Source organism: Chelon labrosus (assembly GCF_963514085.1).
Source record: "Chelon labrosus genome assembly, chromosome: 21".
NCBI classification, from domain to species: Eukaryota; Metazoa; Chordata; class Actinopteri; order Mugiliformes; family Mugilidae; genus Chelon; species Chelon labrosus.
The window spans coordinates 8,520,467-8,537,085 of record NC_140354.1 but is presented as its reverse complement, the minus strand read 5'-3'; the positions used below and the strand labels follow the sequence as shown (position 1 = coordinate 8,537,085).

Here is a 16,619-nt window from a genome sequence, read left to right as displayed (position 1 = left end):
TTCATAATCTATATAAAGGTAAAGATGACAAGAGATGTGATGCACCTGTCTACATACTTTTGGTCTGTTTTTTTTCCTGGTTTGGCGTCATTATTCTATTGAAGGGAAATATGAATGCTCAGGCATACAAAGGAATTTCAGGCGCTTCCTATTTCACCGTAACAATACCCGTGTGCACAATAGGCAACTGCTTTCATCTTAATATTGCATGGTTACTAGTAAAAGACAATAAGACATATTCATGAAGGTTAGGAGGTTAGGTTCATTAAGGAAGATCTGTTCTCTGACATTACGTCTCTATTCCACTGCAGTCAATTCATCACTTACCCTTCCACAAGCATTCAAAATATCTTCATTCTCCATCTAGATGTCGCTACTTTGCTCCAATGATCCGTTTGTTACCGTTTTCTGAACCAACCAGTTTAAATTCTTTGCAATTCTGTCACTCCGCTCTTCAGGCTGTGTAGATCTCCTCTTCATCTTGTCCTCGTCCTGCTTATCCAGGGCACACTCAAGGGCAATTGTCCATCTCTGCTACCATCTGGGGTCTACCCTATGATGTCATCTGAATCTAACCACCAAAATATTTAATCTATGTCGATTAATTTAGCCCTTTACTTGCAAAGGGTCTGTGCTGATTAAAATATAATTTATGACATGCACTGGACAAAGCAGTTCTCACCACTGATCTCCGGCAGGTACTAGAAAGATTTTCCATGTTGCTTTAAGTGTATTGTGGACTGTAGGCTACAGCGTAAGTTTTTTTAATTCATATACTTTACCTTTTAGTAGATTAGAACCATTTAAATGATGCTGAATTAGATAATAGGGGTTTCTTTTTATAAGGTGCCCACAAATGCACAGCCAACAATCACTGGATTAGTATAATGCTTAATAAGATTAAAATATCAGGCATGCTTTGGAGGGACCAAAAGACAGTCTAAGTGGATTAGAAAATGTACATCAAATATTCTTGGATAGTAGAACCATAAACATGTGTATCATGTCGTACATAGCTGTAGTGCATATTTGTGCTCTACTGAAGAACAACTTATTGGATCGTCTCGCACTAATTAACATGTTTTGATCAGTTTTCAGCTTTGCTTACTGTCAGAATCAATATAATCTCAGTTTATAGGCTTTGGAGATGTTGTACTCTGTCTTATGCAACAAAAGACACCAGTGTTTGGGGAGATGTCTAGGAAATTTACTCTCAGAACAAGGAGCCCATTCTCAAGATTTCACTTGAGGCAAAACAGATTTTCCTTTACGTGCTGACACAAAATGAACTGAAATTCATCTCTTAGACAAGACAAATAAGTGATTAAGAGAAGCTGGTAGGACAAAGGTTAAAGGTCAGAGTCCATTTATCAGCGGGTCACATGAGTTCCTATTAAATGCAGGTAAGAATCTGCATTTAAGAGGATTCTTCTGTGTGTCTGTGCGTTTTGTGCACAACAAGCTCTGTTACACTGTGAGAAAACTCCGCAGACGGAAAACTGTGACGTGCAAGGCGAACAAAACGTGTGTTGTATGGAGGAGGTCAGCTGAACGGAGCAGCGTGCCCTCGAATCACTGCAGCAGACTTAGTCAAGGAAGCATAACAAGACAAATTCAAAGAACTTAAGGCTTGTGAAAATGTGATTTCGAACTGTGACAGCGGACCACAAAGACTTGTGTGTGAAAGCAGAGGGGACTAATGGAGGCTAATGTCAGGGGTAGACATTCAGTTTTATTATTATGTTTGCAATAAAGAAGTTCGTTTATGTAGCTGAATCCTTTTAGAAGCAGAAACCCTGATCCCAGCGAAGATGGGACGTTTTGTAAAACGTAAATAAGAACAGAATACATCGATTTGCAAATCTTTTTTAAAACATTTTCAATTGAATACACTACAAAGACAAGACATTTAATGTTCAAACAGATTGAAAATATTCACTCATTGTGAATTTGATGCCTGCATGTTTCAGAGAAGGTGGCCTAGGGGCAACAGAAGACTGGGGAAGTTAAGGAATGCTCAGAAAACACCTGCTTGGAACATCCCACAGTTGAACAGGTTAACCGGAAACAGGTGAGTGTCATGGTTGGGTATAAAAGGAGCCTCCCCGAAAAGCTCAGTCAGTCCCACGCAAGGATGGGTTGTGACCAACTGTGTGAGCGAATAGTCCAACAGTTTAAGAACAACATTTCTCAACGAACATTTTGCACAAGCTGAAAGATAATACTTGGGGGACACTTTGTGACACTTTGTCCTCTGATCTGGGGGACTATAGTGAAATTTATCAGCAACCAACTGCATTTCTCTGGACTTCTGAGCCCTGGAAGGGACATTGATTGGGGAAACTGGAGAAACCTTGCAAGATTTCACAAGCTTCTTAAGAGAAAGTTCCTCTCAGTGTCTCTGTACATTTCAGATAACATGTCTTACTAACTCAGAAGCCAATTTTGATTTGCTGCCTTTGGCGAAATTGTTATTTCCTTTGTTTTCCCTCTGTTTATTTGCTTTTCTAGATTGCAACAGGTTGAATGCTGAAACAGCCAGCAGTCATTTTGTAACAGAGTCTTTTGAAAGCATGTAAATGTTTGGTATGAAAAGCATTTCAAAACTGGCTTAATGTGATTTGACAATAACCCACCTTTTGAATGAAACAGCCCCTGGAGAGAAACTCCAAAAGGCAAGTTCAAAATAATAATAAAAGCAGCTTGAATTCCAGGGGCAATCACACGTATCTCACATATCGGTTCATGAAACGAGCAAAGCTGTTATCTGCTTCACTGTGTTTTTAGAGTCATCATCAAAAACATGTGCAGAGGAGTTTAAACTATGACTCAGCCACGCTACTACACTGGGAAGCGTGAGTCTCCATGTGCTATGACCTGCACAGATAGAATTACAGAGCGACAACACCCATTGGCTGAAAGTAGGTCAAGTTTAGATTCACGTCATTCTTTGCCGGGGCACTACGCTCGATTATTTCCTCAGATTTACGGTTGCTCTGAGGAGATTTTGTCCTGTGTGAAACTAAGAAGTGTTCCCAGCCGAGGAGGTTTATACTCCAGTGTGGACATATGCCAAACTGTAACCGGTCAGGGATTTAATCTGTGCCACTGTCACAAAAAGAACACGCTTTGTTGATGACTGAGAGCATATTTTGTAGTTTTACCTGAAAGCAAATTTGACATAAAGGTACACACTTACACCAAGATAGTCTATTAAATGATGGATTTTAGTCAGTGAATGCTGTCAAAGCCAAGAGAAAGTTGCTGTTTAGTGCTGCTTTTATAGACTGTCTAATAAAATGTAGCATAACTGTGGGGTACGCACTCTGGTCACATACCTCACTGTTACAGACTTTAAATGTATCCTGCTCTAAATACCTTGCGGGTGCTGCAAATGCAAGAAAATTACATAGGAGCAACTGAAACATGACAACTTTACAACCGTTTGTATGGTTGATGTGCCGGATGATTTATAACCCAGTATATGCCCTAAAAGAACAAAATCCACAATATAAAAATAAGTAATTTGACATAAAAACCACATGCTGTCTTTTTATGATTGTTTGATTTATTTACAGATCGACATTTAAGTCAGCAGCTGATTCATTAAGCTACACTGAGGCTAAGTGAAACCTGTTGAAAGCATACATATTACAGAACATTCATCCTGTATCGCTGACTTGCCTAGGGGCCTCCAAGGCAAAAACAAACTGTGAGGCCTTTAAAAGGCCTCCGAGCTGTTTTCTCTCCACTAATCCTATGAAAGACAAATAATTTGGGAACATGTACGGTGTAAGTAGAATACAAACTGTTGCTTAAATTAGAAAAGGGTTAAATTAGATTTTATAAACTACAAATATCTGATTTTCTCTTTTAAAAGAGCTCATTCACTTCCTTTTATTTTATTATTGTTGTTCTGGAGCTCTCGAGAATCGGAAGGCCCGGGGCTGTTATTTGGTTTGCTGATCGCTTGGCCTAGTTTCGTGAAGTAACTCACGTAAAAAGTGTTCTCATAAGAGACATTTGTAGCAATAGTTACATTTCAAAGGACGAGACATTTATTAATGAGAATATTGTATGTATGCTTCTTATGTTATTTTAATGCATGACTTTTTCCTTTTGGTTGTCTTTGTTGCTCATCTCTGGGTTTTATTCTGTATATTTTTTGCAGTAGTGGTGAGCATACACATAACAATATAGAATACAACAAAAAACATCTATAAATACGCCATATCATGAACTAGAAATGCAAACAGTTCATTTATATATATGGAACAAAGAGAGGTGCAAATTACAGTTTTATTCTAGTTTATTCTTCACCACTTTTTAAACAAAAGACAGTTTAAGATTACAATTTTTAAATTACAATATTTACAAGAATTTTAAAATGATGAATGATGAAAGGAATATATATACTTATATACTTATATATTTATGTATCAATAACAATTTAATGCTACAAGAACTATACTTTACAGTGGATTTTACACATCAATGAGTACTTTCTCTTTTCATTTCGGTACTTCTGTACTTTTACTAAAGTAGATGTAGTGCTTTTACTTGAACCTGAAGAACCTTTTGAACTTTTAACTGACTAAGCAAATGAACTGAGACTTTGTTTTCCTTCGCCTCAAATAATATGTAAAAGCGAAACTTCCGACCGTTCCTGAAGGCAGCATGTTCCAAGCTGTTGCTGTGATCCGATCAGCTGTTTATTTCCCCCGAGCGCCGTGAACGCAGCGCGCTCCCCGCCCTCCCGGTGCTTTGACGTCACCGGAGTCCGTCTCCGCACATGGATGGAGGAGTGTAGAGGCTCCACAAAGCTCCGCTCCCTCCGCCCTCCTCCTCCAGCTACTTGCCAGTCAGCCTCGACGACAGACAGACAGCCGCTCGCCGTCCTGCTGCTGCTGCTGCGCGGAGCCTCGTCTTCTCCCTCCGAGTCTCGGCGTCGCTTCGAAACCATCCTGCGCGGATCTCCTCGGGCCGGCTAGCGAGTTCGGTCTCTCATATTTTGGGGGGGAAATTAAGTCCTTGTGAGATTTGTTCTCCAACTGCCCTTCAAGACATATGGAGAAAATGGCCAGACCTCTTCCAATAAACCCAACTTTCCTGCCGCCGACTCACGGCGTCCTGAAATCTCTGCTGGAAAACCCGCTGAAGCTGCCTTTCCATCACGATGAAGGTACGTTTTAAAGCACTTGACCCGCTCTCTGTTTTCCATATTAATGTTATCATTTTTTATGTTATTATTGTTATTATTCTGTTCGTGGATTTGACAGATACAACGCAGCGACGTACGCAGCCTAACTGAAACCCACCCGGAGTGATCGCTCTCAATATTCTGCGATCTTTGTCGAAAAAGAAACAATGTAATCTTATTAGTCGATAAATAAACGGGATGCTGTTTGTCTCGGCTTAATTTTAGTTGACTGACAGGTTGACGTGAACTTCAGGGCAAGCTAACACGACTATACGTATTAGCTAAATTATTAATTAGCATAATGCAGTCTTGATATTCGTATCTTAATATTGTTACTGCGCTGTTTTAGGTTCGCCGTGTATAACCTTTAAACCCTCCTGTCAATGGGATTTATATTAGCGATGCCACAAGCGGTCGATAGAGGGCGTCGTTTCTCCCCTGAAGCTGCTGTGGATGTTTGTAGTTTTGAATGTATTGAGCGTCTTTATTAACTGAGCATGAATGAAAACCTAGTTTTTAAATCTATACGGGTCAGACCACACAAACAATGCATTTTTGAGTTGGCCGTGCAGATTGCTTTCTTTTTATTTTATCTTATTGTTAAAAACTTTATTTTTGTACCTTCAGAAGTAATTAACATTTTTCATAATTTTTGTTTCAGCTTTATGGTTTCCAGTAAAAATAAAGCAATCTTTAATTTAATTTTTTTTTTGGTAAATCAGTCGAACTGACCCTTTAAGATGAAACCTTAGACCCAGATTCTATTTATACCCGTGCTCTGACCCGTGATCCTTGTCTACAGCGAGACAATGACATGACTGTGTGCAAACATTTGCAGGATTTGGGAAAGACAAGGAGAAGGAGAAGAAGCTGGAAGATGAGAGCAGCACGGCCAACCACCCACAGTCGGCCTTCCTTGGCCCGACCCTGTGGGACAAGACCTTGCCTTATGACGGGGACAACTTTCAGCTGGAGTACATGGACCTGGAGGAGTTCCTCTCGGAAAACGGCATCCCCGCCAACACAGCCCAGAGCGACCAGGCCCCACAAGCGCCACAGGCGCCACAGACCCCTCTGCAGCAGGCCCCGCCGCCTGCTCCGCCCACACCCTCTGTGGTGGACCTCAGCAGCCGTGCCACCACCTCTGTCCACACAGGCATAGCGCCCCAGACCTGCCTCCACAGCCCCAGCACAGCAGGTACGAAGCACATGCAGTGGAGGCTTGTGTGCACATGGGAAAAAAAAAAACACCTGCATGCAAGGACACATGGGTGCACATGTCAGTGTTCATGGAGAGGCTGCTGTTTGCTCACCTGCAACACACACACAAATACACACACACAAATACACACACACGCACACCATCACACACACACACACACACACACACACACTCACTAGAGCTATTGTCAATCCAGAGATTCTGAGAAAGTTTTTGCGGTTTGTGTCCCTGAAGGCATCGTGTCTCTGTTTTAGATCTCTTTACCTCCTGATGCTAACCCACTCCTGGTGGGAGCTTTTGAACACGGGTTAGATACACACTGACTTACTTCAGTTCTGTTGTACAGCCCGAACTGGACTTTGGAGTCCCAGTGTGCAGGTTGATCAGGCTCCAGTTCAAGGATTCAGTGTTGTCTTCTTCACAAAGCACTGATTGGAAGAAACGGCTTGTGTTAAGCTGTGCGTTAGCCAGAAAGATTAATGAATTTGAAGACAGAAAAAAACAAAACGACATTTTCTTATATCTTTTGTAATCTCCAATACGATCCATGTAAAACATTTTAAAATTCAAGAAATGCAGGGTGGTGAAGTGTGTCAGTGTTAAGCTCCAGTGTTTCAGGGATCAAATCAAGCCTTCCATAATGGAAAATCACGTTATTGTAACGAGCTGACATTACATTAAGTAGGTAGTTTAGATGGAAGCGCTAAACTGAGTGTGTTTGTTAAGCAGCTGTCAGGATTTGTTTGGGGGTTTTCAATACACCAGACACCAGAGCGATATAAATCTTTGCAAAGGGCCAACCTTCTCCGCGTGAATTCTCAGCTGGCCAAACACAACCGCTGGAAACTTCACACACAAGCTGGCAGAAGGTGTGACAGCACACAAACCAATACAGAGTTAGGGGGGTGTGGCGGCGCATGCGATGCTGTTAATGCGTGTTTCACCTGTAAACGCTGAACAGGTGTCGTCTTGGCGACGCTGGTCTTGAATCACATGACCTACAGACAGGAAAATGCAAATGAATCCTCTGTGCAGTCAGGAATTGATCCTGAGCAGCAGCCGCTCCGTTCCTAGTTTTTTTTTTTTTTTTTTTTTATTGCTGAAATATGGTCGGTTGTGTTTGCTCGTTTCCGGACGAAGCTGTAATGTTTGTAGATCCCCTCAGCCCCTTCCGATGTCTCATGGTTGGAGGATGTGGGCAGGAAGAAACCTTAATGATTATGTAATTATTACAGAATCGCCTGATCTCAACAGTTTGAGACGACTGTGAAACTATCAGAAATGTCACATTTCAATCACGATGTCCACGTCGCATTTGCTTCAACTTCTTTGGTTTTGATGGATTCTGAGTGGAATTAACTTCCAGTAAAGTGTGCAAGTATATAGTCGGAAGAAATGCAAGATAAGAAATCCTGCAGTCATCTTAAAAAAATGTTCTCTCAATAATAAATCAATTATTAAGTATTAAAAATATGAACAAATATAAAAATATGATGCAGAACAGACCAAGTTTTTTGGTCACATCCTACAATCATCATCATGGGTAGAGAAACGAAAATTTGACCTAAATCTTTTTGAATAAGTTTAATAATGACACTCTCTCTATAAGAGGAAACATCTGCAGACTGAGCTACCGTAGCTTTGTTCATTTTGCAAGAGGGCTGCAACAGGTCCCCATCATCCTCAGTGATGAAGGCGACTAACTAGGAGTTCGGTCAGATGACTCGTATGTTGATAAGCTGATATTTTTAGTCTAATGTTGCAGAACGAATTGGTGTTTTTATGGTCTGAGAGGCACCAATGTTCGCTTTATTCGTAGCTAATCCGTCAGCCAATCATTCAGAATCCCTCCTGTAGCTGCAACAGGATGTGTCGTGCACATCATAGCAGACTGAGTTTCAGCTGATGAAGTGTATTGAGGCGAGCAGATGTATCTAAGAGATCAGATCTGAGAACAGTGAGGCTGGAGATAAACAGATGCCCCGGAGGAGCCGCATCTGTATGGTACAGTTGACTCCAGCCCTCATGCACGTGTGCATACGTGCGCCGGCAGAGCTTGCGTGTGCGTCGTTCTGGTGCGTGCGTCTTCACATTTGCCTCTCACGTGAACGCGGTTGGGGTTTCTTGCAGCGCGCTGGGCCGTGTGATGGACACATGCATGAGCCGTGTGCAGCGCTGAGCTGCAAACAGGAGCTTGTCACGGTATAAACCTGCCTGCTCCCCCCCCCCCCCTCCTCTTTCACTCACTCTCACTTTCAGCCGCCCCTCCCCTCTCCCTTTAACACTCTCCATTTCCCGTCCAGTCTTCCTCTCCCTCCCTCCCTGGGCTCGGCTCCGACACAGCCTGGACTCGGAGCCAAGGCACAGGCTGTACCCTGCAGAGATCACATGGACATGGGTGTGCTGTCGTCACGTGCACGCAATATTGTTCCAGCTCAGCGAGTCTGGTCTCGTCTAACCAGCCACACAGCCACCACCACCCTCAGCAGCCTCAGCGTCTGCCTGTGCTCTGCTTGCAAGCAACACGGCAATAAGGACTGCTATCAGAATGAAATCTAAGAACGGTTGTTTTTGTGAGTCTGTGTTGGGGGTCGGTTCATAAGACTGAACCCAGTGCACTGCTGGCGGGGGCCAAAGGGGAAGTCAGATGAAGGAGGGGTCAAAGGGTGTGTTGTGGTGCATTCCAGCGTGTTAGTCAACGAAATGTGACGCAGCTAAAAACAGCCCCAGGAGTTAAATATAGAGTTCATAAATCCATCAGCATGAAGAGATCACTTTGCGTGAAATAGATTATCGGATTCAGAAGAGTGCGTTCTTTGAATTGGGTCTTTCCCACTGGTTGCGAACAGAGCAGCGTTGCCCTTCATCATGTGACCTGTGAACGGGATCGGCATGTGCTGCATGAGTGGCCTGGAGGAATGAAGTCCTCTTGAGTTGGAAGACATGCCGACACGCAGATGCGCTGCAGAATTAATAAACAAATCAATTGGCAGGTTAAGATCCTGCAGACCTATATTTCACATATGAAATAATAAAATAAAAAATAATAGACCCAAGCATTTATGTGGGGACTATATTGAGCAGAGGGTTATTTTAAGTTTTACTTTTACAAGCATTTGAAGCTGTTTTTAAGAACACTCATCTGCCCTTTGAATCCTTTAAACAGGGGAAGAACTGGCCGTGCTACACCCAGGTCAGAGTTCAGCAGCTCTGTCCCTGCCTGCAGATACATCCAAGCACTCCTCTTATCTCTGACTGCGGTGTTATTGCTGATAACACACACACACACACACACACACAAAGGCTGGATATGATCATATAGCGTGACACCGACCTGTAACCAGCATCATGCGCAAACAGATAAAACAGCGTTAAATTGAAAGAGGTATTTCACTCAGCTCTTTCACCTCCTGGTCTGTTCATTTTGATACTTCCTGGGGAATCCCGGGGAATATTTCTCGAAATCCACATTTAACGCCTCTCCTCTTGAAAGGCGTCGGTTTAGAGCAGCACAGGTCAACGAACCTGCTCGTACCGTGTTGTAACTCTAATTAGGAGATCAAAAATGTCTCCTAAAGGTGATTAGGGCGAGGTTTGCGGCCCGTAAGGAGCTTGGCGTTCTCTCTGTGAATGGTGGGAGGTTAAGTTGGGCTATTTGTGTCTTAGCTCACAGACAGATTACGGGAGTATTTGCTTGTTTTTTGGTGATAACAATACACGGGCGAAAACGGATTATAGGCCACAAAAAAAAAACAAGTATTAAAAAATCTGCATTTTTTTCTTGCAGTTTATAATTTGAAAAATAATTACATTTATCTTAAAAAAATAACAATAAACAGATTTAGATTTAAAGAACAATAGCGTCAGAGCTTTTGTTTCCTTATTTTTGGTTTGTTTATTAGGGTTTTGTGCAGAATTTGTTACCTGGGAACTTAAATGACGTGTTTGAACGTCATATCCATCCCTACTGCAGCATCAACATCCCTTCAAGGCCCATTTCTGAAATGTCCGAGTAGATTGTTGTACTTGTTCTGTTCTTGCAGAGGAACTCATTCTGTGTTCCCTGTCAGTTTTACGAGGTGATAATTGGCTGTTTTATTAGTCGTGCATAGTTTTTCAGACACGCACGCTTCGGTTTCAGCACAGACATCTTTTTTTTTTTTTTTCCTCTGGTTGATCTGATAAATCGGAGGCGGTCGCTTGAGGTTTTCATGTCTGTGATGAAAAAACCCATCACTTCCTCTGGGTCCTTCTGATCTACAAACAGAACAAAAACATCCAGTTTGCCTCAGAGAGAGGCACAAGGCCTCTTAAATCTCCACCACAGCGTGCTTGTGTGCATCGGGGCCCAAAGGTCAGCGGCATTGACTGGCCGCCACCGCAGGCTGACAAGGACAAACATTTGGGTCATGACGTACGAGCTGCCAGAAGATCAGCTAATAATAAAAAAAAAAAGAGCCTGCTGCATTTGTCTGAGCTGTATCAAGTAAAAACAAATCGGCGCTGGCGTGATGAATCGCAGAGTAACTGTTACGTCTGGGACAGCTAATGAAAGGAATCAGGGTTGGCCCGCAGCTTCAGATCAATTGGATGTGCCTTGCACAACTCACACAAAATGTGGTGGTTTGAGATCAGCTGCTAGTCTGAAGATAAAACGGTTTGTGAAATTATCGGTCAGTGTGTGTTTACATGGTGTTTTTTTTAAGCTGGTGTGATAGCGCCCCCTGCTGCTCGGACAAGTCACATTGTTTTCACCTACTGGCTGTTAAAAATGTAATTTTACTTGACCGTCTGTTGAATCATTAGAGGTTCTCAGGAAAACATGTTAGTGGTGTGCGTTCCTTCTAATAGCTAACGAGTTTAAATATCTGTCGTCCTCCTCAGCACTGCCCTCAGCCCGCGACACGCCCAGCCCCATCGACCCGGAGACCATTCAGGTGCCGGTGACCTACGATCCCGACCCTGCGGACCTGGCTCTGTCCAGCGTGCCCGGACAGGAGATGTTCGACCCCAGGAAACGCAAGTTCTCCGCGGAGGAGCTGAAGCCGCAGCCCATGATCAAAAAGGCCCGCAAGGTCTTCATCCCGGAGGATCTGAAGGTGAGCTGCCGCTGCTTCTCTTCAGTCTCTGTGTGTCTCTTTGAGCTGTGTTTGTACTGATGCAAGATAAAAAAAATTCAAAAAAAAAACTCCTGCTGTGGCCGAGATGCAGAGGCAGAGGTGTGTTTTTATGTAAGCACGAGGGTCTGAGGCAAGTTATAGCCTGAGGAGGGGACACAAAGTAATCTAGTTTAATTAATCCCAGCCTTCTTTTAGCAAAAACGCACAACGCTAAACAAACAGATGAAAACATTCAGGCCTGAAAACAATTGAAATAATACACAACAAAAGAATAAAAGCATGTCTTTAATATTCAACCTGTTGCTGTGATCCTGGTGTCATGCCCCGTGTTGTGTCATCTGTCTTTGTTACTTTAATGTGCAGGTGTAGATGGTGATTTAAAGGCTTTTACATCTTTTAAAGATCAAATCTCAGAAGAGAGAACACTTGACATACCTGACAAAACACTAAATAAATATCAAGGGGATAGAAAATCTGTCACTGCACACGGCAGCTTCTAAATAAAACAGGACGAAATTCTGTCGCTATAGGAACAGGAAGAGAGGATTTTTGGCTTCAGGGTTTTTGTGGAGGAGCTTCTGATATTTTTACATTTTCAGGCTGGAGTTGGCTCACTAGCACTAGTGAAATGATATATACCTTTGGAGGCTATAGCCAGCCTGCATGTCGCCCCCTCTTTCTAACCCCGCCACTTCCTGTTTGTCCTGTTTCTACCCACCACAATAAAGGCACGAACGGCCGAACAAATGCTATAAAAGTACTGGTAAATGGTCTTTTCAAAAGGACACATTTAATCACTCATTCATACACTGGTACCAAGCACCCAGTCCATGGGACCAAACCGCTAACTCTCTGGTTCGTGGACAACTCGCTCTACCTACCTGCTGTCCCTCCTCTTCTAACCCGTCTTCTCTTCTCTGCAGGACGATAAATACTGGGCCCGGCGCAGAAAGAACAACGTGGCGGCCAAGCGGTCACGGGACGCCCGGCGGCTGAAGGAGAACCAGATCGCCATCCGGGCCGGCTTCCTGGAGAAGGAGAACGCCGCCCTCCGCATGGAGGTAGCGGACTTGAGGAAGGAGCTGGGCCGCTGCAAGAACATTATGGCTAAATACGAGGCCCGACACGGGCCGCTGTGAGCCCCGAGACCCAACCCTCCACCAACACCACCACCACCAAATCCCCCCCAACTCCCACTCTGCTCCGCAAAACCCCACCGCCCTCAAGTTTGAAGGACAATGTGTCTCTTTTGGTGGCACTGACCCCCCTCTTTCCTCCACCTCCCCCACCGACACACACACACTTGTATGATTCTGCTATTATAACTGTCATTTTGACTTTTATCATAAGCTTTAGTTCCCTCTCTTATTTTTTGAACTCATTGTTTGACTAAATATATATACATAGATGAATATATATATATATATATTTACACCTGCATACTTCCCACTTTAATGTACTGTGAGAAGTTATGAGCCAACCCACCAGCTGACCCTCCCCCCCTCCTCCTCCCCACTACCTTCCACTTTTGAGAAAGGTTGCCATGCTGTTTGTTGCTCACTTTCATACCGATTTTATACATGAGAGCAGGACTGAAAACTGTTGTTCCTCCTCCTCTGTGACGTGTCCACGAGTCTTGTGTTTTTTAAGCCTTGTAAAAGTTTCAGCTTTCTTCTGCTAGCAGCACAACTCCCCTTTAGCTTCTCTTTTAGCATCCGCAGCATTCGAGCGCTCGGATCGCACTTAGAAAAAAAAAAAAAAAACGTTCTCCTGTGCGATCATGGCGAAGATTTCTTTCTTCTTTCTTTTTTTTTTCTTTCTTCATCCCTCGGACACTGAGCAATAATTCCACAATATTTCCACAGAAACAGCCGCCGCCCCCCCCCCCCCCCCCGCGCATATCTTTCTCCGCCTCTGTCCGCCCTTCACCTCGGCTCCATTAACTAAGCTAACCTTCGTTAACCTCTGCACTAAAGCGTGTCTCACAATCTGATCTGGTGCAATGTTTCCACCCACGCTAAATTTCCTCCGCCTCATATTTATCTACCTTTTATTTCTCAGATGGAAGATTGTTGTTTTATATATAAATATATATATATGAATATATTCTGTTGATATAATTGTTAGTATTAATACTGCTCTTGTTGTTGTTTAGCCTCCTCCTTGTTTTCCGATTTCCGCATGATTTCTTTCACGGAACGAAAATCTGTTTGCAGATCCTCTCTCCTTTTTTTTCTTTCATTTTGGAAAGTCGTCGACGACTCTTTTCCGCTTCTGTTGAACCTAGCATGATTAACGAGTGCTTTTATTTTAGAAATGAACACAGACGTCTGTAGTGTCTTTCCGTAGCTCTATGTTCGCCTTCTTACTCAAGATGGCTGTATGAATGTAAAAGATGTTGAGGTATATAAAAAAAAAAAAAGTTGGATGGTGTTGTCCAATACTGTGGTTAGCCCGGTTAATTTGTTTACTGCAGACCAAACGATTCACAACAGAGACAATATATTGGTTACAAGAGATATGTTTATATAAACCTATTCTATAAGTTGTTCTTTTTGTACAGTATTTTTCCTATACTTTACTGAACTGTGTATTTTAAAGGCACAACAGATCCAGAAAATTATTAAAGAAAACACGTATATAAAATAAATATAGTGGTATTTTGATATTCTACGTAGGATGTGGTAGTTTTACAGAGATTTGTGGACATTCAGCAGCACCCAAAACCTCCTGGGCATTATTGTAATAATCATCATCATTACCATAACACTCCTGCTTATGTTGCTGCCACCTTTAAGCCCTCATATCATTTTAATCCCATTTTACTATAAGGAAGCAGATGCTGAAACATGCAGTTCAGAAGAAAGAATGTACAACCCTTCACAAAAAGAAATGAAAACCTGCATCCGGCGAGAAAACGCACATCCCTTAATCGTCACAACCTCCCCAAAGTCGTCCATTAACGAGTTCTTACTGAAATATTTGCAGCTTGTGAGTTTCTGATTCGATGGGATGAAGTTACTATGAAGGGAGGGAAATCTACGGCTGGTTACGATTGCTGTCTCTGTGTGTGTGTGTGAGAGAGTGAGTGCGTGTTATTGGTTCCTTCAGCCAGTGCAGTTGTAGCGTGTCCCTGAACCTGAGTGATGGACACTGGGAAGCTTTTCTTTTTCATCAGTGAAGGCTTACAGTGGACTCCCCCCGAATGTTAGTTGTGATGATGTGCGGAGCTGCATGCTGCAAAGCTTTCCGGCCGAGACAAGGAGACGATTGATGTCTGTTTCTCAAGGCTGATACTGACTTTTCTGAGCTTTTGTACTGAGGTCCAGAAATGCTAAAATTTAAAACGGTGGGCAGTGTTCAGTGTTTGGTCTGAGGATATATTGAATATGATGGAGGTATCAAAATCCACCCACCGTTAGCCAAGTTCAGACAGAGAAAGCTATCCATTTCCCTTTTTCCAGTATTTTTGCTAAGCTAAGCTAACAGGCTTTTGACAGTAACTTAATATTTAATACGTATATCTTGAAGCATCATTTAAAATAACAATTGTCTGAATGTGAAACTGTTTTATTCAATAGAAGTTTTAATTTTCAAATTTTTATTTTATTTTTTTGCACATGATGTGCTGGATTAATAATGACCACCGACAGAAACTTATTCAATCCAGACCGTTTATTTTTCATCAGAAATGAGCTGAATTCAAGTGAAAGCTCTTCCCATCTTTCAATTTAGACTGCCAGCTATATTGAAACTGCTAAATTCGAAAAAACAATAAACAATTACAACATTTTGAAGCGTCAGAAACTAATCTAAACTCAATCAACAGGACATCCGCCCAGTAAAAACGAACTCATACATTCCAATCTCAGTCCCATACTTGATCGAACACCATTGATCTGATCCAAAGCTGCGTGTGACGATAAATGCTTCTTCTTCTTTCTTTTTTTTTTTTTTTTTTAACCACAAACGCTTCTCATAGCGCTTTAGATGGTGTGTTTTCCTCCGGCATCTTATCTGCATAGACTCACTTGAGTGTGAACAGGGTTTGCAGTGAAGACTGGAACGATGCGTCCCAAATCTCTGGAGCATCTTTTTATTAGATCATCATAAATATATATATTTACTGTATGTGTATAGGAAAAAGCCAATAATTAATCCATGCGTATCCCAAAATTACCTCACCGTCGAGTGATTTCACTACCTCACCCGGAAATGTTAACCATAATTTTGAGTCTATTCCAGTGCCTTGAATACACTGACTGTTCCCCAGTCTCTCAGCAATGTAAAGTTTTCATCAGCGCACCGTTCGGATAGGTTCAGATCTGCACTGAAGGGCTTAGTGCATCAAAATCTATATATATTATATACACTGACAGCTCTATTCTTGTTTTTAATTTTTATTTTGGACATTGCAACAGACTTGTAACCATTGTATTCATGGCAACACCAACAGACCGTTTCAGAGTGTGTACAAGTACAGCATAAAGGAGTGTTTGCTCTTGTTTGTCACGGGATGGATGCATTACATTTATTCGTGCTGTTCAGCCCTCAGCCTCTCTGTCTTATCTGCTCTGTCTTGTTTCTGTTTTCCTCATGAGAATGGGCCTCTATATTTTGAAAATTAAGACATAAAATTTTACAAGATATTTTTTACAGTGTCTTTATGTTTTGGTGGAGGAAAAAATAATTATCTGTAAAAAAATATATAACTTTATTGCATTCAGATTAAATTATAACTATATATGAAAACATTTTAGAGCTTCGGCTTAGACACACTTGCTTATCAGTTCACTGGTTACATATTTTCTTATTAACATCCCAAAAAATTCAAGAAAATTTTAAATGAACTGAAAGTTTCATTCAAACCAACGACCTTCGGTTAAATATCTTTAACATGTTCTAAGTTTTGAGAGAAATTAAAATTGAAAAAGAAGCTCCAGTATCAAATAAGGTGGACATACAGTTGGCTATTGAACCTTCATATAGACATATGTGTCTCTGGAACTGACTTTTACAAAGTGTTGACACAATTTAATGACATACATCACAGTTTAGAAGAATTCAAACTACTTTA

General features: G+C 42.0%; 1 protein-coding gene across 1 annotated transcript; it reads left to right on the top strand.

The window, feature by feature from the left end:
- The first annotated feature begins 4,867 nt into the window (after positions 1–4,867).
- Positions 4,868–13,970, top strand: hlfa (HLF transcription factor, PAR bZIP family member a). The gene is made up of 4 exons (XM_084570558.1): positions 4,868–5,182; positions 6,039–6,398; positions 11,307–11,521; positions 12,466–13,970. Exons 1-4 carry the CDS (start codon positions 5,068–5,070, stop codon positions 12,679–12,681), a joined length of 906 nt encoding a protein of 301 aa, XP_084426684.1. The 5' UTR covers positions 4,868–5,067; the 3' UTR covers positions 12,682–13,970.
- Positions 13,971–16,619: the final 2,649 nt, after the last annotated feature.